The 25,292-nt window shown below is 41.4% G+C and overlaps 1 protein-coding gene across 1 annotated transcript in view; it reads left to right on the top strand.

Moving 5' to 3' along the window:
* LOC307041276 (transcription factor Sox-6-like) overlaps positions 1-25,292 on the top strand; it is a 95,248-nt gene that overhangs the window by 26,028 nt on the left and 43,928 nt on the right. The window contains exon 4 of the mRNA XM_079684584.1: positions 21,908-21,997. Coding sequence (XP_079540710.1) covers positions 21,908-21,997 — 90 coding nt within the window. The remainder of the gene's footprint in view (positions 1-21,907; positions 21,998-25,292) is intronic.

Below are 25,292 nucleotides of genomic sequence, written 5' to 3'. Positions count from 1 at the left end.
ATTGGGGGCCCAACACAGAATTTCAACACCGCCCGACTTAACATTCACACAGTTCAGACCTGGAGGCTGTGACGTCTCGCGACTCGTCCACTTAGAAACATCACTGAAGTATTTGGCTGCTGTCATTTAAAATTCCTTTTGACTCCAATATAGGCACTTCAGACGGTTGAAGAAAAAATAGTTTTGGATTCATGTTGAATTAAAAATGTTTGCGAGAATATATTTGATTATATCATCCATCAAATAATCAACTTCAAAGTCCTCCTCATTACTTACAAAGCCCTCAACAATCAGGCCCCCCCCCCCCTACCTCACAGAGCTGCTGCACCACCACACCCCTTCCCGCTGCCTCCGCTCATCAGAAGCCAACCTCCTATCCATCCCCACCCGCACCAATCACCGGACCTGGGGGGACAGAGCCTTCTCCGTCGCTGCCCCCCTCCCTCTGGAACTCACTCCCACAACCCATCAGAGACTGCACCGACCTCACCACCTTCAAAACACTCACCTCTTAAATCTGGCTTTTCATGTGTGATTGTTTTTGTATTATTTGACTTTAACTTTAACTATATATTTATTTGTTGTTCCTTTCTTTTCTTTTCTCTTCACTATATCTGTAAAGCGTCTTCGAGCACCTGTAAAAGCGCTAACAAATTAAATCTATTATTAATATTATTATTATCCCATATGGATTTGGGGAAATATTGTATATCATATTAAAGAGGCCCTCTTAAGCTTTTCCTGTAGTGTGTTATAGAGGCTTTTGTGCATGTAAATGGTCTGCAAAGGCTAAAATCCCCAAAATGGCCTCCACAGGGAGTTTCTTTCATTTGCTTTGTTAGACAATAAGATAGGGCCTTTTGAAACGCAGCACATAAACAACAACATAATCACACAGAGAGCGAGAAATGATGTGTGGCACGTTAGTCCATTCCCTCACATGATAGACAGGATGCCGTTGCCGCTCTTCTAATCTTCACTTACTCACCAGAAAAGCCTAGCTGTATTTTGTTTTCCCTTTCTGAAAACATCCTCTCCAGTGGACCTTTGATCATCTCAGATTACACCTGACAGATCCTCTGCTCGTTAGATCACAATATCAATCAGTGAAAACACAGGTTTCCCTTTCTCCTGCGCTCCTCTGATCTGCACCTCTAACTCAGGGAAGTCTCCCAGCATGCCTCAGCACGCCGCTACTCACCCCACAGCAAGCCAGATCTAACACCACCTAACACCCCTCTTTACTGTTATGTGCACATAGTAATCATGATGATATCAGAGGAGTGCTTCATCTCTCTCATTTAAAGGGTTTACTTTGTTATTGATACAGTAAAGTGGGCCAGAATGGGACAGCCAGAGGCGGAATACACTGCAGTCTTTAGTTGAAAGACAGGTAGCTCTGCCTCTTATCTACAGTACGGAAACTGGTGTGAAAGAAACAACTTGTGTGTGTGTGTGTGTGTGTGTGTGTGTGTGTGTGTGTGTGTGTGTGTGTGTGTGTGTGTGTGTGTGTGTGTGTGTGTGTGTGTGTGTGTGTGTGTGTGTGTGTGTGTGTGTGTGTGTGTGTGTGTGTGTGTGTGTGTGTGTGTGTGTGTGTGTGTGTTCAGGAGTGTTGTGACATTTTCCTATCAAATCAAAGGGGAGGGGGGGAGAGTGGAAGGAAATGCTGGGGGACAACTTCAAGTGTGTGTCTTCTTTTTATCTAAGTGTTTCCAATTATTTCCCATCCAACTACTAGTTGGCTAAAAGCCTTCTCAGCGCTTTGAATCCACATCTTTTTAACCTCATGACCTTTAGTTTAGTTTTAAGATAATCCACCAGAAACATGACATTTGTTACCTTCTCATTATTTGACTGCAAAATGTAAGAATGATATGTTAGATTACATGTTACACGTTAGACGCTTTTATCCAAAGGGACTTACATACTCAATACTGTGGACAACCCCCACAGGAGCAAATTGTGTTGCCCAGGGACACAACGACATGCTGACTGCAGTGGGGTTTGAACCCCCTGATCCGAACACATACGCGCTAGTCCACTGCGCCACACGCCTCCCCCATATGTCATATAACAACACATTTCCTTCTTGTGCAACCCTTAATGTCTTCTTTTTGAACTTTTGTGTAACTCTGGTAAACAAACTACTAATTTAAAAACACTGCTCACAATTGGAAGTGATTCTGATTAATAAATACTACACAAAAAGACAATTTACCAAATGTTAAAACATTACAAAATATCAACGGTGTATGATACAAACAGATGGTGGAATTTGAGACTCCCTAGTGTTTGACAAAGACAAGCTTTATTTGTGCATTCAGACAAACAGGTCAGCTGTGATTTCCATCAGCAGAACCGCAGTTCCTCTGTAAATACAGCCTCAAATATTTCATCCAAAGTTGCCCAAATATGACTCAGATTTCCTGCACAATGTTCCTTTTCTTTGGGTCTTAAAGGAACCAAAACGAAATAACACAGCGTCCTATTGAGTTTGGCTCTTCCTTTGCTAATTAGAGTAGCTGCTCTCCCCGAGGACTGGTGGCATTGATCACGCCGCAAAACAGTTACACAAAAACAAACAAGATAAACATAATATAATCAGCCACCCTGATGATACACCGCTAGCATGAATAACAACTTGTTAACATTCATGTGAATTGCTTTGGTCCTTGAGGATGCATTGTAAAAATGTCCTTTATGCACTCGCATAATGTCACCCTGCATCTGGCTTTGTTCCCCTAAAGAGTTTGTTAAAAATGAGAGGTGGTGATCAAGAGATGCCTGAGTGTGAATGATTCCTTAGATGAGTTATCCTTCATTGAAAATGGTTGATGAAGCTCTACGTCCCTTTTTCTACTTCTCATTTGTTGAAATAATGCTTTTTTATTTCATAACAATGTTCTCTCCTTCACTATATAATAATAATAATAATAATACATTTATTTTGGGGAGCGCCTTTCATAACACCCAAGGACACCTTACAGGGCATAGGGGCAATATAGGGAACAATGAAAACAGTGGATTTAGTGAAGTATCAGCCGGGGTAAGACAAGACAAACAACAGGAAATGGACTATAGAAGGACACAAAAGGACACAGGGTACAGATTATAAAGAAAATACCAGTTTGAACAGGTGGGTTTAGAGTTGGGTTTTGAATGTTGTTATGGAATCAGACTGTCGGATGTGTAGTGGCAGGGAGTTGAGTTCCAGAGTCTGGGAGCCGAGCAGCTGAAAGCTCGAGCACCCATGGTTTTGAGGCGAGAGCTTGGGACGGTGAGAAGTCCGATGGACGAAGACCGGAAGGTGCGGGAGGGGGTGCACTCCTGAAGGAGGTCGGTGATGTAAATGGGGGCTAGGTTATGGAGAGCTTTATAGAAGGTTTTTGTAGTCAATACGATAGCGTACAGGAAGCCGGTGTACCTGAGTGATATAATGACGGTTTGCTGCTTCTCTTGCTATCTTTTAACTTATGAAATAATTGTTGGCTTCTCTTTAAAAAAAGGCAACCTGGATTGCATATAGATTTAAAGCCTTTTTGTTCGATAAGCATCCAATATGCATCAACTGTCAGAAATGTTGTTTTGTTAAACAAACACATGCAGGAGTGCAAGGCCAACCTGGTAAATAGGCTTACATACAACCTCCTGGTGAGGCGTGGATGAAAGCTCACTTTTGCTCGGCAGAAAGCTCCATTGTTGAGGTCTACTAGAATAGATTTACATTGTTTAATGTTCCAAACTCACATTGGTTTCTCATACAGCATCTCTGTATAGTATGTGTATTCACTCTCTGTCCTAAACGGCTTGTTGGAGCTCCTGCCCCCCCCCTACTGTGCTCTGATTGGTCAGCTCGCCCACTATGTTCTGATGAGTCCACCACCGTTACAGCGGAACATCAGTGATTATGTGTTACAATGGCGTTTGTTAGCAACCAGGAAATGACACCAGTAATGACAAACAGATGAGAATGCTGCGCGGGGTCTGGGTGCCTTGTTGGCGGGACGCTGCTCCGCCCTTTGAGGCTCGAGGAGCGGACAGTGTGAGCTGGATTACTGGTGTCGTTTCCTGGTTGCTGCGTGGGGTCTGCGAGACACACACTCACAGCCAGGCTGTTCGCCACATAGTTCACCACACACTCACAGCCTGAGAAAAGATAAGGCTGAGTGAGTGAGTGAGTGAGTGAGTGAGTGAGTGAGTGAGTGAGTGAGTGAGTGAGTGAGTGAGTGAGTGAGTGAGTGAGTGAGTGTGTGTGAGGACTGAGGAGCTCCACGGATTGGTCCATTTGGAAAAAATTGACTTAAAAATTGAAAAAGAAATGTCCAACGAGGCGTTCTGGGGCAGCATAGACAGGTATTTTCTGTGTTAGAGTTTACTCCCTACCTACAGGCTCTACTTTGAGGGTTTGTGACTCTGCAGATCGTTTACATGCAGAAAAAGCTACATAACACACAAGGGGACGGGTAATAACCAGAAAAGCATGACATGGGACTTTTAAGTCATGGTTTGTTCAGAATCCTCTTTACAGTACGCCCAGATTTGATCATCGGCACTGAAATGGCAAGCACATTAAAGCCGAAACAATGTGTCGCTCGCCTCGTCCTCCACCTCCCGCTGACATGAGTTCAGTGGGCTGAGCCCACTCAGGTTAGATTGCCTGTAAGATCAAATGGAACAGAGCCTATTAGCCACAGTGCACTCACTTAGCCTAACATGGCTGACCCCCCCGTGCACCATAGCCCTGAGCTAAAGTGTGGATGATGCCGCTGTTAGCCTCCGCGCTGTGCTAACCCCCTGTCGGCAAGCTGTTAGCCTCCACTCAGAGGAGCCTTAAGTGCCTTTGACAGTTCTAGTGAATAGACATGGCCCCGCTTTGCAATGTGGGAGATTTTCTTTCCTTCTACCGAACTGCCACCTCTGATTTTAAAAGCTTTATCAAGAAGTGTTTGAGATTTTGTCAGCTAGCTTTGTTAGCACACAGCTGGTTGCTGCCCTGGACTTTCACAACACAGGTCGACAACAAGGGTGAAGGCGAGATTTTTCTTGACAGTTTTGCATTTACTTTCAGCTCCACTCTGTGAAGGTTTAGCTTCACAGGCTGATTGCATACAAAAGACTTTTTCTATACTGTTAAAGCACTTGACTGAATAAAATGTGCAAGGCCAGCACGAGGGAACATCAGAGGAAAACATGTGGGCATCAGACGGAGTGGAAACGCTTTCTCCATCCTCTATCATTTTGCAGCTAAAATAAGAGACAGAGAGGATGGGAAATAAAGGCTTGTAATTAACAGAGAATTATCCAAACAATAACCCGTCTGTTAACATTGATGCGTGGCTCGTTGGCTTTCAATAATCTGAATTCACCTCGTCTCCTTGATCCCTCAATACAAAAAGAGTGGGCGCCTGATGGACATTGTGAAGTCTTCATCAAGCTCCCCTCAGTTTTGATGACTGAATTATCATTATCTGTATTGTTGTGCCTCCGGGGGTCTGGCATGCATGAGGCACGGAGTCCCTCGTGCCAACTTAGTCAGCCATCTAATGTGCCCACAGTAGCTCTGGTGCATGGCAAACCCTTAACATCACTCTAATCCCTGTTTACGCCCGAGCCCGTATAAAGGACTGTACAATTCACGTGTTTCAATTGCAAATGAGATCAGGCTCTTTTACCGTTACACTGTACTGCTGCGGAGGGGTTTCAAAATGGACACCTGTGTGACACATGTGTGAATTCAAGTACTTCAACTCTTAAAGGTTGGGTAGGTAATTTTGGAGAAACCAGCTTGAGTGCGCTAGAATTTGAAAATACACAACCGGAAAAAATCTACCAGAGCCCCTCCTCCAACACACACGAACGCGCACATGACCAATGAGGGCACGAGATAAGTTTGTGCACAGATGGAAGGCTGACGGGCAGGTAGGCCATCCAGTTATTTTAGCCGGGCCGGCTCAGATGATTGGTCGTGCTTCTTACAGTACCACGGCTTCCACAGAGGATATTTTTTTACGGATTTTTTGTCAAAGCACTTCAGATATTCATTGCTCTCGGGATGTTAAGAGCATTCCATGGAATATAACAAAAAGTGTATCTCGAGCCGGTTTCTCAAACTTACCTACCCCACAAGGGCCGTTCTAGGGAATGTGGGGCACAAATAAAACACTGAGCTTGGAGCCCCCAGAAAGAAGGATCTATGAAAATGCAGTTTGGGAGTCTTGCCGCAAAGACTCTGCTGTAACTTGAGCCAAAGTTATGGTAAAGGGTTTTGTTTTAAATATTTTTAACTAAGATGTTTTCTCTGAAGCAAATACCAATTGTGTATTTTTGTGCATTAAGACTTTCTACTTTTGGAAAAATATGTCTGGCGCTGTTGAGGAATTTGAGCCTCTGCAGACCATTTACATGCACAAAAACCTACAGTATATACAGCACTCGACAGGAAAGGGAAAACCCCAAAAAGCACAACAGGCCCTCTTTAAGAACAACACTGCAGCTGTTATCTGAGACCAAAAGATGACAGTGATGTGATAGGACATTGCTCACTCATGTTTTTTTCATGATCACTGAATATTCTCGGTGTTGACAGGCAGTCAAAAAGAGTTACCCTCAGTCTGAAGAGGCATTGCTCAAAGAAATGTGTACACAAAAGTATAAATACCACAGCTTTCTTACATTTTAAATCTCTTATAGATCCCAAACACACACTGGTTCAAATGGGAAAAAAGCAGATTTAGTTGCTACCTCAAGGCTTAGGCATGTATTGTATAAAAAACCCGACCAATGACACTGTTTGGGATCTGTGAACACCATGTGCCCCTCCCGTCATATGGAAACGGGCAACATCACAACTTCCAATCTAGCATTAGTGGCCACAAGATGGGACAGTGCTTTTTCTGTGATCCAACAAACCCTGCTTTCTTTTTAGAAGACATCATGACTGTCCTGAATTGATTACTTTTTGTGGAAACTTGAACTCATAATTAAGTGTAAAACACTAAAGCCATTTTCCATTTTTGTCCGTCTAATGTCAGCGATGCACCATTAAAAGGCTGGTAAACATGTTTTCAGGCTTGTATAACCAGGCTCTTTCTTAATCAAATCTTAAACCACATATGCAGTCCTGTTGAAGCATGATTGTGTTTAAGTGTTAATCTCAAATAAAAAATATAACCTAAGCATGTTTTTCAGTATTTGAAAGGTTTTTGTTAATAATTACGTCATGGATGTCGAATTTTATCGATAAAAACTGTTTTTAAAGCCACATTTGGATACATTTTTAGCGCGTCTTCTCTATGAATTGAAGGGAAAATCTACAGGTTCAGTTTAATAATTAGATATAAAGAAGTAGGGGGACAAAACTAGTTTTCTTTTGACTGACTGTATCCTCACTTCTGTGTTTTGACCTCTTGCAGCTTCTTGTGCAGCAACTGTTTCATGAGCTTTGTCCTTTGTGTGTGTGTGTGTGTGTGTGTGTGTGTGTGTGTATGTGTGTGTGTGTGTGTGTGTGTGTGTGTGTGTGTGTGTGTGTGTGTGTGTGTGTGTGTGTGTGTGTGTGTGTGTGTGTGTGTGTGTTTAAGCCTGTTGTTGTCCAGTTTAAAGGGGTCTGCACAGTGTCTTGAGTTGAGGCCAGGCCACAGCTAGGCACCCCTTCACCCCCATAATGCCTTCCACAGCTGGAGGAGGGGGTCAGCGCGGGGACAACCTTCCTCAAACCTGCTCTCTGTGACAATAAAGACATTCTGGCAGGCTTAGCTTTGTTCTCGCTCGCCGCTGAAAGCCTGTTTCAACATCTCCGCTGTTACCGCCACTCAAACTGTGGAAAGTATGTCCTGTTCTGCAGGAGGAGGGGGGGAGGGGGGTTATTATGTTGGTGGGTTGGGGGTGATGTGTGCGGCCGTACGTAGTATTCAGCATCAACACCTGAAATGACTCAAACAATAAGTGTGATATGTACTTTGGTTAGAGTGGAGTGAAATGAACTTCATTCGCAAGTATTGATAAGATAAGATAATTTGGAGCTTTAAATTTAGGATTGTTCACAGTTTAGTTAATTTCTCGAGCCAGATTGGTCAATTTAGACATTTCAGAGATTGTTAACTCTCGATAACAGACTGTTTGCTAATAAGCATCAACTATGTGCAGCCATATCAATCTCAGAAAGAAGTCTGGTATATTTAACGTCAGTTGTGGACAACAAACGTGAACACAGTGAAACACATTTATTAACTTATAGTTGATAGCTAAACTGTCCCCGGTAAAGAAAAGAAAAAGAGCGCAATCGAAGGTAAGAGGTTCAAAGAGCGAGTGCTGGATGTCAGAGAGACAGAAGAGACAGACAGGAAGTAAACACTAAATGGAACATGGGCTCTGGCAGTGTTTAAAGACTGGTTCATGGAAAACTAAACGTGAACAGACTTGGACAGGTACAGAAAACTTTAAACGTTATTTTGACAATTTATTTGTATCACTGGCTCCTTCAACACTTCTATTCGTTCGCTTACTTATTTCAAATGCTACTTTACCATGGATGTGTACTTATTTGATTTAATTCGATTAACATCTCCTTGCCCTTTTATTTAATATTTCAGTCTTCTCTTTTTACGTTTGCCTTTGCTGCTGTAACGCCTAAAATGTCCCCGCTGTGGGAAGAATGAGGCACTTTTGATTCTAAAGGTTAGAACACCTATAGGCTTTCTCTACTAAGCTGTAAAAGAAGCTGCATTACCAAACTTCCAACTTAGGTGAGTGTGTGTGTGTGTGTGTGTGTGTGTGAGGGCTTATGGATTCATACGCTCAGGTGGAAGTCGTTGTGATGACAGCTTAACAGGCGAGTGGGGGCGGCCCCCTGAGTTAAGCTTATTGGCTAATTAACAAGTTCTTGGCACTGGCCCTGTGTTTGCCTTCCTCCACGGGATTGGCAGCTTGAGCGGTAATTGTGTGCAGGTAAAGGCTTTGTCTGTGTGTGTGTGTGTGTGTGTGTGTGTGTGTGTGTGTGTGTGTGTGTGTGTGTGTGTGTGTGTGTGTGTGTGTGTGTGTGTGTGTGTGTGTGTGTGTGTGTGTGTGTGTGTGTGTGTGTGTGTGTGTGTGTGTGTGTGTGTGTGTGTGTGTGTGTGTGTGTGTGTGTGTGTGTGTGTGTGTGTGTGTGTGGTGTGTGTGTGTGGATTTGCATTGGAGATACCGGTACATAATGCTGTGCCCCTATTTGCCATATCAGGGGCAACAGCGCAGCACTGTGTGTGTGTGTGTGTGTGTGTGTGTGTGTGTGTGTGTGTGTGTGTGTGTGTGTGTGTGTGTGTGTGTGTGTGTGTGTGTGTGTGTGTGTGTGTGTGTGTGTGTGTGTGTGTGTGTGTGTGTGTGTGTGTGTGTGTGTGTGTGTGTGTGTGTGTGTGTGTGTGACTGTATTTATTCCAGACAGATCTATCCGTCTACCTTTATCTATGTGTGTGCAGTGGTGAAGTGTGACTAAATACATTTTCTCAAGTATCATTTAATGAGTTTTATTAACCCATTTCTGCAGATGTTAATATCGGTCTTTCCAGATTGCAAAAACAAAACTTTTCCACGGTTAGTGAGTAGAGAAATAAAATGAAAGACCTTCTGATTATGCACCAGGTACCTTCATATTAATTAATAAAACGAATATGAAATGTGGAGCTAAAGGTATTTTCTATAGTACATTTATTTCAATTTTAATATCCATATTTTTTTTAACGAGAAATAATGACCCCCAAAAGTTTCAGGGAAATAACAAATACCAGAAATTGGTTATGTTGTAAACAACTGAGTGTTTTTCACCAGCAGATGTGCGTCTTTTTAATTAGAGACGCAGCATATCAAAGCCATGTGTGTGACAGTTCAATAGAGACAATCATCACAGTGCACATCGTGTCAAACCTGCTCCAGCGGCTTCAAACATGATCCGTTTTGGTGGTATCTTTTTTTCTAATCACAGCTATATCACGTCTCCAGATGTCGAATTATTTTAAAAAATGTGCCGTTTAACTGAAATCCTAGTTTTAAAAAAAAGAAAAGAGAGGAGTACCTGATACAATCACAATTTAATCGGATTCTTTTGGACGACATTCAAAACTCTCCCGGCAAACCACATTGCATGCGCTCGCACCATATGCTGACTGGCCTGCAGCCAAAGTGAGCAGGAGAGGGCTAAGAGGCATCTCCCACCGACTGGATCTGCAGACAGACCCACCGGCGGATCATTAGTAAAGAGATCCCTATCAATGACAGAGGAAGAGATTCAAACCAACCACAAGGAGTCCAGGGGGAGTCGCCTGTTGGCAGAGCAGAGAAGCACTGACCACCAAACACACGGACAGTTCTGATTTTATTGTAAAAGTAGCAAAACTCAAGTGTCAAAATACTGTTTTAAGTAATCAATCAATGTTTATTTATATAGCCCAATATCACAAATAATAATAATGCATTACATTTTTTATTAGAGCGCTTTTACAGGTGCTCAAAGCGCTTTACAATTACACATTACACATACAGTATTAGACATGTAAGAGTCATTACTGTGGACATTACCCACAGGAGCAAATGCGGGTAGAGTGTCTTGCCCAAGGACACAACGGCCTGGCGGGTTTCAAACTGGAGTTCACCAACGCCCCTTGATCTGATGATCAAATGTTACATTTGTCTCAGTGGACTTCACAGTGTGTACAGAATATCAGTATGACAATACGACACCCTCTGTCCTTAGACCCTCATATCGTACAAGGAAACACTTCCAGAGAAAACCCACAGTTTAAAGGGGAACATGGGAGAAACCTCAGGGAGAGCAACAGAGGAGGGATCCCTCTCCCAGGACGGACAGACATGCAGTAGATGCCGTGTCTAAATCAAAAAGATAATACATTTACAACATAGGTAGACCAAATGTTTGGAGTAAAAGTCCTGGGTTCAAAATATAACTTAAGTAAAAGTCCAAAAGTACTAAAATGACCCATTATGAGAATGATATATCGTAAATTACTGTCAAATTTGAATATCTTGATATAAACTGACTCTGGATATCTTTACCTGTAATAACTTAACAGTGTTTATTAATTTGTCAATTTATATTTTGTATAATCTAATAATTTAATAACTAAAGCTCTCAGATCAATGCAGTGGATTAAAAAGTACAATATCTAGTGGACTGGAAGTGTGCAATAGCATGAATGACAATACTAAGTATAAGTTCTGAATATTGGGACTTTTTACAATTTAGATAATAACATAATTATAGAAATACCTTTTGTAGCACGAATAGTATTTATTTTATTAATTCATCTGAAGGCTTCTGGTGAATAATTAGAAATGTATTTTGCATATTTTTTCATCGCTTAAAAATAAATTAAATATAACCACATTTCTTAGATTTTTTTTAAATATTCGGACTATAGTTATTTTAATTGAAATGTCAGGGGTCAGTATTTCCTTTTTGTAATATGTTGGGTATTAAAAGAAGAAGAATACATATTTTATTAAAAATGACAGCTCCTATCACAGATTTGCTAAGTTAAATGTTATTCTCCTTTTCTAATTCCAATATCACACAACACACATTGGTCTCAGGGGTTTTAAAGTATGTGCACCCTCTGCCCTCAGATCCAAAGAGTAAAGAGAAATCCCAAAGAAACTTAATAATTTAAGGGGGAAAATGTTAGAAACTTCCAGGACCGACAGCCATGGAATAGAAGTCGTGGACAGATTATAAAATACAATTAAAACATAGATACTTATGCGATTGGGGCAGTTTGGGTATTCAGGCAGCCGGATCTACTTTCCTTTCCTCTTCTTTGGTCATCTGTGGAGCATTTTTCGACTCGGCCCCGACTCACAAGCACCCCCACCCATCCCCCCCCCACTACCCCACACCCCCCTTTTTCTGATATTTGGCTCGCTGACCCCCTCATCTCTCCACTGTGACCCAAACCACAGGGTCCGCCTTCATCTGCTCCCCTGAGGGCCCGACCCAAAACAACGCTCCTATTGTGTCTGAACCACACATTGCGCTGTGTGTGTGTGTGTGTGTGTGTGTGTGTGTGTGTGTGTGTGTGTGTGTGTGTGTGTGTGTGTGTGTGTGTGTGTGTGTGTGTGTGTGTGTGTGTGTGTGTGGTTGTGTGTGTGTGTGTGTGCTAAGTAGGGTAGGGTTTCATATATCATGCCTAAAGTGGAACCAGAAGCTCGGGTCTTGAACTGATGTTTTGGAAGCGTGCGTTTGACAAAGAAGTAATCTCGCGCCCTGGAAGTGAATGAATTCAAGTTCCAGTTGTTGTTTTTCGTCTAAATGCTGAGACTTTAAATCGTGTGTAATCTTAGAGCTTCACCAAGATCTTAATCGCTGAAGATGTTTCTCAAGTGTGTCTGAGTTCATTAATTTAGCTCCTGGTATTACAAAACACAAAAGGACACAGAGTTGGGTTCCTTTCAATCGAAATACAAGGATTTCTGCTATATAAAAAAACACAGAAAAGGTTATTTCTTAAAAAGAAGGAACAAAATTAAACCCTGAAAAAAGGGAGACATTTAATATGAACCAGTGAATAGATGTTTTACTTTACATTTTAATTTAATTAAATTACCAAAGGGTTCTCCAAAGTGACCTTGTTGATGCTGCGGTTCATCGACAGCCCCGAGCCCATTTCTGCTGGATTGTTTTTCATCACATGGAAAAGTTGGAATACATTTTGGGGCTTTTATGAATTACTTCAAACGAGTGATATTATAGGAATCAAATCAACCGGTAGTAAGATATGCCATCTGTCCAAGTGTTGCCAAAGGTGTCATGCGGTTTACCTTTAATTCCAGCAGCTGCTTCAGTGCAAAGTGTATTTTTTAACACGTTGTTGGTGGAGAAGCACTGTTTCCTTATATTTAGACTATTTGGCTGCAGTGGGATGTGATATCAGTGTTGTGACTCCGGACAGACCGGACCTCTCCAGCTAGACAGCAGGGCTTTTGGAGCATTAAGCTCACACCTTAAGTAGAAACACTACCCTTTGTTTGATGATGGCTGCAGGGTGTCTTACTGTAGATCACTTTAAGTACCTTTACGCTGCTTGGAGGACGTACTTGTGTGAGTATGTTTAGCGTCAGTAGGAATCAAAGCCTGAATCAAGGCAAAGTTGAGGCCTGACTAAAAGCCTCTTAGCTGCAGGGGGCAAACATCTACTTTTATTTAATGTATTTGATGTGTTCATGCTGTTCTCCTCTAATAGAGCTTTTCTCTCTCCATAGCTTTTCCTTCAGGTCCAAAAATAATATAAGATACATTATAAATTCAAGATGAAGATTGATTTTATTTGAGATTTTTCTAATAAAATGTAAATGTGTGCATTTGTCATAAATCAACCTGGATTAGAGCATCAGTTAAATATCCACACTGTGGCCTCAGAGCACGCACTGCTAACATGTGTCTCCTACAGGTGGTCTGCTCTGTGGATTAGGTTAGGCATTTCACTTTGCAGCAAGTGTGTGTGTGTGTGTGTGTGTGTGTGTGTGTGTGTGTGTGTGTGTGTGTGTGTGTGTGTGTGTGTGTGTGTGTGTGTGTGTGTGTGTGTGTGTGTGTGTGTGTGTGTGTGTGTGTGTGTGTGTGTGTGTGTGTGTGTGTGTGTGTGTGTGTGTGTGTGTGTGTGTGTGTGTGTGTGAAGGGGGTATAAGAAAAATATCTACTATCTCACAGACCCCCCCCCCCTCAGTAGGGCCGGCTGCTTTCTCAGGCCATGTTCTGTGACAAGAGAGTCTGGGTGTCATCTGACATGATGAAAATAGTGTGTGTGAAATGGACACCGTGCTAACACGCAGCCGGGCTAACCACTCTGCAGTTTAATGGTTTTTACAATGCAGAGCGAGCGGTGATCGGTGATGGAAAGTGTGTGTTTGTGTGTGTGTGTCATAAAGTCTCTGTGCAGTGTCCAGGCATTCTTTAATCAGCGTGTGTGGTGTGCATGTATGTTCAAGTGCTTCGGAGAGTGTGTTCTCATATCAGTGTGTGTGTGTGTGTGTATCTTTTTCCTCCTCTTGGCTGGCCTGTCTCCTCATGTTTGGACATATGTTGAGTTTTATTTCACTGAGACATCAATCCTGCTGGCCAGCTGTTAGGACAGCTGCTCTCTCGCTGTTTTCTCTCGCTCGCTCTATCTCTCTGTATCTTTATCCAATCTGTCTGTTTCTGTCCGTCTTCCTCTCTTCTCTTCCTCTTCTACTTCAGTATCGCCATCTTTCTTTTCTTCTTCCTGTCGTTGTTATCTTTCTGTTCCTACTCTACCTTTCTCTGCTCTCTCTGAAGCTGTGGGGTCTGCAGCTGAAGGCACACCACTGACATAAATTTGGAAGTGCGAAGTGTAGCTGTCAGCTTCCATTTGCACACATTCAGTAGCGAACGTAAGACACCAAATGTTTTTTTCAGCCATGGGTGTGTTACACAAACATCAGGCACTCAGTAAAACATTGGCTTTTGTTATTTTTAACATTAACTAATTTCTCAGATTAATGTTTTTCTCTCTTTACCTTGGCGTTTTGATTGCAGACTTAGGAGTTCCTGAGCTTTGGCTACGGCACGTTGTGTGTGAGAGAGAGCGAAACAGACGCTGTGTTTCCATACAAACGTCAAGTGAATTATAAGGGAACTTTTGAAATGTCTTCGAATATAACGTGAGTTAAATTCTATAAAGCAAACAATCTGGCTTCTCGAATGTAGACCCACTGCATGTCAGAAGACAAATGGAAAGTTTCTCTCAAGAATTCTTCTGTGTATTTAAATTATGGTCAAGTTTCACACTCTCACATGAAGCACAGAAATCGAGTTAATCACAGAACCACAATAGAGTCTTGTCTTGTTGTGATTAAATAAACAACTTGTAAGATATTTCTCAGGAGGTGAAATTACACATTAGATGACAGACAGTTGAAGAACTTCCAAGGCTTTGATGGACATTAAACTTTTCTGTTGAATCTCTGGAAAAACTAGCAGCTTCGTTTGAGAAAATACGCGATTCCATGAAAACATGTCAAAGATAAAACATTTCTGGGGCCTTGTCGTCACTTTGAGTCTGATAGCCAACCGGGAAAGGCACAGTGGATTAGTGCGTTAGGGTTCGAATCAGGGGAGCACAGGTTCAAACCCCACTGCAGTCAGCATGTCGTTGTGTCCCTGAGACACTTTACCCCAAATTGCTCCTGTGGGGATTGCCCACAGTATTGAGTATGTAAGTCGCTTTGGATAAAAGTGTCTAACAAGTAACATGTAATGTCATGTAATGAAAGTTATTAGCATAGAATAGCCATGCTAGCTCTCGTCAAAACCCAAACTATGCTTTGTATTTTGGTTTGGATTAACCACCAGAATAAAATTTGTTAGTTAGTGCGTTTGAGAGGGGCGAGTAGGGAGATGTATTTTTACTTTAGCACAAGCTAGGTTAGCTGTTTCCCCAATTATGCTATGCTAATTGCTTTAGCTTCAAATCAAGCAATACAAAACAAGTGGTACCATCTTCTTCTCATGGCAAGCTAAACTATGTATTTATAATCCATTTATTGAACTCCTTGCCACCATTACATCTCAAAATGTTGAGATTGAATGCAAATAAGCAAAACACATCCGTTAGCGCATAGCCAATAGCTAGCATTTGGCAATGATTTTTTACAAATGATAAAGGATTTTGAATTTACAACTCTGATTTGAACCCTTGGTATTCATGGCCGCCAGCGATACCACACCCATGATCACTCAAAAAGTAAAAGTTGGTGGCCATACATTAAGTGTCATTACCTATTCTATTTAAATCACCCAGGAACAATTGTTTCATCTTTGAGGATATAATTAAAAGTCATCTTGAATATACTCCCTCTGTGCTTTTTCATTTTTATTGAAACGTTCATTCCATGAGGAGAGAGAGAGAGAGAGAGAGAGAGAGAGAGAGAAAGCGAGAGAGCGAGAGAGAGAGAGAGAGAGAGAGAGAGAGAGAGAGAGAGAGAGAGAGAGAGAGAGAGAGAGAGAGAGAGAGAGAGACTCAGTCTGAGTGGAAGCCGTGGCACACTGTTGTTCTTGGCATTGGGTGTTTGGAAGTGTTGATACTTGCCTGCCACACACACACACACACACACACACACACACACACACACACACACACACACACACACACATACACACACACACACACACACACACACACACACACACACACACACACACACACACACACACACACACACACACACACACACACACACACACACACACACACACACGTACAGTGAGTTGCCTGTGGCTCATGTAAAACACTCAAAACACTGTGTTTTAGCAGCTTGGCGCAGGAACAGGTGATAACAGTGTGTTTACCCTAAACACTCGCTGGCTGCCTCCGCGCTGATTTACTGCGACTCTCTCTCTTCATCCACTTCTTATCTCCTTCACCTTCCTTCTGTCTCTACTTCACTTTGTTTTATTGCCCAATCTTCCCTTCTCTGTTTCCACGTCTTTCCCTGCTGGTGTTAAAACCGTCTGGTTTACAATCAATTAGGAACTCTAATCTCAGGGCCAAGGGTTAGAAAAAGTCCGACACATCAGTTTAAAATAACAGAAATAAAACACTTTGACCATCAGTCTATGGCACGTGTGTCAAACTCAAGGCCCGGGGGCTAAATCAGGCCCGTGGTGGATTTAATTTCGGCCCGCAGGATAATATCTAATTCCTATTAGATCTGGCCCGCCGGTATATTTCACGCACACCTTCACTCCATCCTGAGGGTCTCCTCAGCTCAGAGCCTGAGCCCAAACATTGATGACCTTGCACCCAAGATGAGATGCCAAGTATCTGAACTAGCATCACAGAGCAGCACACTGAGTTTAATGGATGTTTCCTTCTGCACTTTCTCTCTCTCGACAACAGGGCATGTTTGGTTTCTCTTTGAGGGAAATCGTTTTGTTGAAGCTGTTGTTGGCCTGTGGGAAAATGTACTCATAAGAAATGAGTCTGGAAAAGCTGCAGATAGAGCCATAAGAAATGAATGCAACTGATTATTTAATGTTTAATGTTGTTTTTATAGGCAATAATTTAAGCTTAGTTAGTTCCAGGTTTAATATGTGCAATAAGTTCATTTCAATAAGTTTTGCAATAAACATTGAACCAGTACGGCCCTCGACTAGTACCCATTTTTAAATGTTGGCCCACTGTGTATTTGAGTTTGACCCCCCTGGTTTACAGCATCGTTCTGCTAGCTGGTGTTCACTGGACTTTGACCGGGGAATTCTGTTGGTGTATCTCTTCGGTCATAACGTCTGGTAAAATAATTCTCCCTAAGCACAATTTTTTGATTCGTATAGTGTTAAAAAACAGGCTGACTTTAAAACAGAATTTAAACAGCGCTTGATTTCAAGTCAACAGCAGCACGCCTTCATTAAAATGTCATGAGCCAGACATGCCTTCATGTATTTTGGTTTGTTTACGAATAGTTTGTATTCTGTTTTATGTTATTTAAGAACATATAGGCTTAAAAATGAGGGAATTATTTACGTTAAGAGCAACAGGCTTGCGTAATATATATATATTTGTTTGCGTTATGTATACATATATTACCGGGACTTGTTATATTCAAAATAGCTACCTCTCTACAAAGCATGCATCAACATGCCTTGATAATGCCAGTTTGTATATAGCCTTCCTATCAAGGGGTTTTAAGGTCAATAATAAAAACAGATGACATTTGAATTGAATTTCTTCCATCTTTCCCGGACACGTTGACTGGCACCAATTTCTTCAAACGGAATTGCTAGTATACACATCACTTCTTCACTTCCACACATTTCTAATCTAAATTTCCTCTCAACTTTCCTTTCAAGTTTATATAACTTACAGAACAAGATGGAAGCATTTCCATCTGCTCAACTCACCTTTCCCTGTTCTCCCCGACTCCTCTCTCTTTTACCCTTTCTTTTCACCATTCATCCCCCCCTCTTTTTCCTCTTCCATCAATCCGTCTTCTGCATTTCTTCTCCACTTGATAAGAGGAATTTTTATCCACCCTCCAATCCAAACAGCACTTGATCCCCGACTCGGTCACAGGGACAGATAGAGAGCCATCTAGGGTAAAACATCTCCCTGTCATCCTCAAACATTCCTCTTCTTCTTCTTCTTCTTCTCTTCCTCTTCTCTCCCCACTTACACCTCATGGTTGACTTATGCAGATGTATTTCGGGTGTATTTCCTTCTCTAAGTGCTTCCATAAATTGCCATTCCTAATAACAGCACATTGTTATCTTTTTTGTCTTGTGATAAGAGAAAAAAGCCTCGTATGCTGTCCCTATCCTCCAGCTTGTCCTTAACATATCAATCATTGAACAAAATGCACACAAATACATCCAGTGGAGCATTCTTTGATAAATCTTTGATGAATTGGGTGAATTCCATTGTCCTGAGGGTGGGGAAATTGTATTAATTACCTTATTTCTCTTTACTGTGGACCATCTGTCTGGAAATACCCTGTTTTTCCCCAACGGAAATCACCATTATTACTGTAGTGTTCAAGTTGTTTCTTTGTCTTGAAGCTTTCTCCCTCCGTTGTTCCCCCCTCCTTGTTTACATTCATCCCATGTGATCCGGCGGGCTGCATTAGCTTATTTACAACTATCATAATCCGACTGTAAACATGCGGGGCTTTAATGGACTCAACGAGGAAGTCGTGCAGGGCCGGCGGACGGCATCTCTTGACCACACAATGGGCTCATACGTAGAAACGAAACATTAAGCCATTCACAATAGGCCATGTGCCCTTATGAATGCCTATAGCGCCTTTTGTCAGGATAAAGGCACCACAAATGAGCTATTGTCTGACTTAACCGTTCTAAATCAGGCAAGCCCTCAGGCGCATGTTTTCCACACAGCGCTCAAGAATGTTTCCTTTTTCTGTGTGTGTGTTTTTCACGTCCTTGGTGACTTGGGCATGAGGCCCTGCGTGACCGTGACACCATCTGTGTCGCGTCCGCCGGCACGAAAACCAGAGGAAAACACACAGACTCAGGAGAATTAAGGAGTGTGTGGACATTACTGTAGAGTGTGTACAAAGGAGGAGTTTCACATGCAGACAAACTCATACAGGTATGCCATAAAGAAGTATTAACTGTGACAAAGTTCACCGAATCGAAAGCAAAAGTGCTCATTTTAGGTTTCATATTTGTATTTTCCCGCCTCTATTTCCACATGTTTACATGCTTTGATGTTCAAAAAGTGCTTTTCTTCTCATACTGCCTGTTCTGCCTGTCATACTTTCCAACCTTGAGACCTCAGAAATCGGGAGCTTTTCAAAATGCAAAATTGGGGGGTGCTAGTGGATCGCCGGAGCTGTTAGATTAACATTAACATGCTTATTGTAGTTCTAAGTGCAATGCCTTCCTTGATGGAGCATATGTGTGGGCAGGAAAGGAGTGAGCAGAGAGTAGAGTAGTTGTCGATTTTTGTTCTGTTTTCTGTGAATATCTGCCTCACCCTCTCAGACGTTCAGTTGCGCGTGCTACTAAAGAGACGTGTTACCATGGAGACCAAACAATGGTGTAGCTGTATTAAAGTCCGAGTAGAAACAGTCCTGAGTAAATCGGATTTTGTCAGAAATCGGGAGAAATGCGGGAGAAATATGACCCCGGGAGGAAACCGGGAGAGGGCAATGAAATCCGGAGTCTCCCGCAAAAATCGGGAGGGTTGACAAGTATGCTGCCTGTACCCTGGAGGGAACTTTGGGATTGTAGACATTTACATAAAAACCTATATAACACACTACAGCAGGGGTGTCAAACTCAAGGCCCGGGTCCAAATCCGGCCCGTGACTTCATGTCATGCGGCCCCACAAGAGCTTGCAAAGAATATAATATGTTTATTATAAGGTTACATGCCGATTTACAGAAGCTTGTTGCCCATAAACTACATGTCCCACAATACCTTTTTTTTTTCTCAGAATTTGACTTTTTTTCTCAGAATCTGATTTTCTTTTCAAAATGTCACTTACTTATTTATTTTTTTACTTTTTTTCCAGAATTTTGCTTTTCTTTTTAAATCATTCAATCACTCAAGAGACTTATTAAGTTATTACCCTATCCGATAATAATCCAATGCAGAGGCAATAATGTAATATAATACATAATTTTATATATATTAAATATTTATATATGTATTTTTTGTATGTATATAAAACTGGCCCTTTGAGTGCAACCATGATGCTAATGTGGCCCGAGATGAAATTGAGTTTGACACCCCTGCACTACAGGAAAGGGAAGGCCGCATCAATGGAGACGTGTCAGTGCAAAAGGGGCTGCTATGTATGCTTTGGTGTCATCTTAACCGCACAGTGTCAATTGAACATAACATTGGAAAGAATCCAGTGAAGTGACAGTTCTTAAACACTGTTTTTAAGCAAATGTGCTTTCCCACAGATACCTGAAAGCTTTGTGTTTTGCATATCTGTCTTTCCTTTATGTGAAAGTCACACCCAAACACTCATGCTCGCACATGTGTGGATATTTCTGTTTGTCTCTCTCTTTCTCTCTGCTATCCGCCTGACGAAGAAGGAAACAGTTCCCATCGTTAATGAAAGTTCACAACAGGACTTGAATTGAACAAATGAGACCTTATGAATCTAATGGGACCACGTGTCGGTTGTCCTGAGGCTATGAGACACATTGTGAGACAGATGACACAAATAAAGCCATCTCAGAACAATGCAGACATTCTCAGCTGCTCAGCGTGACCGCGGCTGCAATTTACTTTTTTAATATTGTTTGAAATGCAGCCTTGTCCACAGTGTTACATATTTAGGTCATTTTCTTTCTTGTCCTTTTGCATCTTTGTCTTATGTCACAGTTACTGGGGGATACTGAATCAAAGCTAAAGTATTTTGTCTTATCAAACTGTATATCTTCAGGTTCTTGAAAATATTAACTAGAAATATATCACTATCATCTAGAACAGTGGTTCCCAACCTTTTTTCCCAAAAGCCCCCCCAAATGACTCCTGTTGGAAGTTGCGCCCCCCCCCCCCCCACACACACACACAAGGGGGGGGAGCGCAACTGCGGTAATATTAAAGTTTCAAAGTCTCAAAAATGCGACAACTACTGTCACAAACTGGATGAATGTGAATTATTTTGTTAAAAGAGGATGTAAGCGTAATTAAGGAGCAGTATTGGAGTGACTTTGATGATTATTGGACTCAGGATTCATTCATTTGGATTCCCGCTGTATGAAAAAATTAAAGGACGACGCAAGTGGAAACAATTCACAAAGGGATTAAACTGTTTAAAACACATGCTCAAAGTAAGCCGGGTTTTGCCGATGTGTTTACATAGATTCAAAAGTTGTAAATAATCTACAAAATGGAGGAGACCGATCTGATCGGAGCAACTGACAAATAATCCAACTGAAACCGGCATGGACAATGACTATGTTTTTAAAATGCGCTTATCCAGACAAGCCTGGTTTGGACACTTTACGGGCAGAAGAAATATTTCAATTAAAGAAAGAATTATACATTTCTGTCTTTTTATGCCTTTAATACTAACTTGAATTTTTATTGAAAAAAAAAAAAATCAATTATTTTTTATATTTTATTGTGATGGAGAGACAAGGCTTTTAGTGACAATCATGTATTGCGTTACAATTATATAAAAAAAAAAGTCTAAATATGATATTTGGCCTTAAATCATCTGAGGCCTGGCGCCCCCCCTGCGATCTTTGGCGCCCCCCCAAGGGAGACGCGCCCCCCCAGGTTGGGAACCACTGATCTAGAAAATATAACAATGTGATCATTTTGGGCCTTCTTTTGGTTGATATTGAACTTCAAAGGCGTCATCCATTATGATATTGTTGATGAATCTGTGAGATAAACTAAACAAAGGCTTGTTTTCTGTCTGTTTGCAGAACCATCGTGCATGGAGAGGCTCCTCTCGAAGGAATGGAAGGAGCGCGTTGACCGTCTGAACGCAAACGAGTTGCTGGGCGAGGTCAAAGGTAAATGCATTCACATCAAGGCCAGCGTCCATATGTGCAGCTATGAGGAAATCTACATTCACTTTCACACCCACAAGCAGCGACATGTCAAGGTTTGCTGGATACAGGCAAACTCTGTGGCCTTCTGCACAGGTGACACAACAAAACGCACCGCACCTGTAAGAGGGGAGAGGAGGTAGAAAGAAAAAGAAAATAGGGAACATTTTACAATAAGTGGTACATTTCTGAATTATGGTGATCTTTAACATCTTAGAAAACCTTTTTTATTATAAGCAAATAGGTATTGGATTTTCCCAGTATTGCTTATATATGTATTCGCTTTTTTCTTGCCCTAATCTTTGTTTTATTTATTTGTTTTTTTTCCAGTTTTCATTGGTTTTCTTTGTTTCTTTGTACTCCTTAATTTCTATACGTTTTTGACGAAATAAATGCCATTATTATATTGATGCTAATGATGATGCACGGGAGGGCTACTCCCCATAAGCTATGCTTCAGCCCTCCTGCTTCTACTAATTTTGTTCATTTCTGTGTATGAATTATACGTTTTTGTTTTTGTATGATTTTAGTAGAATACATTTTAAAAATGTTTTTGGGGGAATTGTCAGTACACAAGAAAAATAAACTATTCTAGTCAAACTAATCCAGTACAAGGTTAAAAAACAACTTGTATTTATCTTCCATGTGTTCAGTATATTTCTGCATATGAAGACGTAAGAAGACAGTGGCCCTACTTTTCACCAAGAGCAGTTTTAGACCAGTAGAAAAAAAGATCAGTAGGCTATTATTTATTTCCTCTGAGAATGCCCTACTCTCTCAGAATAGATCTCAAATCAATGTTCAGTGAGATCATTCCCGTAATCAAACTAAGCTATAAAAGCACCAGGTAGCACTTTATGGGGACTCAGTGTCTTCTATTCAAGCTAATAAAGGCAACAAAGACAACAACACTTTGACTGTTGAATCAGGTGAATTTTATTATATATATATTATACGTTTTGGGGATTTCCCTTTTCCAAAGTTCCCTCAATTTCCCCTAATCTTAACAAAAGTGCTTTTGTTGCCTAAACCTAACCTGAGACACACATTGTAGACGTGGTCCTTTACCATACAGTTGGAATGTGCAGTATATCAATGCCTGGTGTGTTGGTTGGATACACTAATAACAGGCATAAATATAGCACACACACACACACACACACACACACACACACACACACACACACACACACACACACACACACACACACACACACACACACACACACACACACACACACACACACACACACACACACACACACACACACACACACACACACACACACACACACACACACACACACACACACACACACACACACACACACAGATGTCTCTGTTCGTCCAGCTGCGTCAGACCAAAGAATTGCTCCGATTGAATTTAGGCGTCAGAGCGTTTTATTTCCCGATGGTTGACATGATCCCTGACCTAAATACACAAACACAACTGTTGCTCTGTGTCTCCTCACACAACAACCTGGACCTATTTGTCCAGTCGCAGTTATTTTTAGGGTGAAGGAAACTGATGCCATACTTTCGGAACATTCATTGGTGTCCACATAGGCGATTCAATATGCTTGTAATGTACAGAGGACTGTATATACCTCATGCGTTTGATTTTTTACTCATCCAGGAAAGGAAAAGCTTGTATGGATTTTTGAACTTCTACATGCCTCACTGTTGCACGCACACACACACACACACACACACACACACACACACGCACACACACACACACACACACACAAACACACACACACACACACACACACACACACACACACACACATCTGGCAGCATGTCCAGCAGGATTTAGCCCATCATGTGCAACGAGCTACATTAGTGAGAGTTTTGCAAATCATTTTTAAAAGCCTGCATTATTACTGTAAACCAGAGGACCAGCAACTCTAAACCATCAAATTGTTCAAAATATACTTTTCTCTATTTACATTTAGATTTGTCTTTTTGCCAAATATATGTTTTGGTTTTCTGATGGAGATATGGGTTGCACTATGGCAGTGATGTGTCTCCACAGATGATTGAAATAAAGCATGATACAAGAATAGAAAATAAAAACCAGGAAGAGGCAGGTCCTATTTTAGAATTTGTTTCTAACTCCATTAGCTAATATTAGCAGCAATTTCTAAAACAGCGATGATGAAAACAATCAAAAATGTTAGTTAACTTAAAACTTGTGAAATCTTCCAGCAGCTTTTACTTTAACGCCCCTGGAATTTCTTTAGCACATTTTAAGCTTTAAGGATTTTAAGAATGACTTGTTTTGACATTTTGATAGCCGTGTCAGAGTAGGTGCATAAGCTCGTACAACTGGCAGCAATAATCTCACTGTTTGCCCATTGCAACCTTTTATTTGAATATGCTGCTGACTGTCTGAGATCTATTTACAGTAAACCAGGAAGTGTCAGATTAAAATGTTGCATCTCTTTGTACCCAGCAGCTCTGGGGAGATCATGACATGTGTTTTGACTAAATGTAGTGCCCATGTTTGTCTGCGGGCTGATGGGAAGTCGAGCGTCAGAGCGTTTGTTGTGGTGTGACACCGAGGCGAGGGTTTACTCATCCAGAGGAAATCTGGGAGTTTGGCGCACAGATGAAACATGAAGGTTTGGCAGAAGCCCAACGAGTCGGGGGTGTCATGAGGTGTGTGTGTGTGTGTGTGTGTGTGTGTGTGTGTGTGTGTGTGTGTGTGTGTGTGTGTGTGTGTGTGTGTGTGTGTGTGTGTGTGTGTGTGTGTGTGTGTGTGTGTGTGTGTGTGTGTGTGTGTGTGTGTGTGTGTGTGTGTGTGTGTGTGTGTGTGTGTGTGTGTGTGTGTGTGTGTGTGTGCGTGCGTGCGTGCACTTTGTGCGTGCGTGCGTGCGTGAGGATTAGAATCATGGCATGTGTGTGTCATAAAGTGTGTTTTGTAATGGGAAGTGGTTGGGACAAGATGTGGTCATTTATTGAGTGACTCAACATAGTTAACTTGTAGTTGAATAACACATTATGATTTATTATTTAATAAAATTTGAACTGAATTGAATCTGAATAAAATCACATATATGCACACACACAGTGGCACTTGTAGAGAATAGACACACAAGGTAAAATAATGCACTATACAATATCAGTGGTGGCCTAAAAAAGATTATATCAACACATTTGGTCTTTTTATTTATTTATTTTTTAGAATTCACCTTAAAGATGCAGATTTGGTTACATTGTTTTTTTGCATTAAGTTATAACTGTATTTTATTAC

This window comes from Notothenia rossii (genome assembly GCF_949606895.1).
Source record: "Notothenia rossii genome assembly, chromosome: 5".
Lineage (NCBI taxonomy): Eukaryota > Metazoa > Chordata > Actinopteri > Perciformes > Nototheniidae > Notothenia > Notothenia rossii.
The sequence above is the reverse complement of the archived record's forward strand: the minus strand, read 5'-3'. Positions and strand labels throughout refer to the sequence as shown.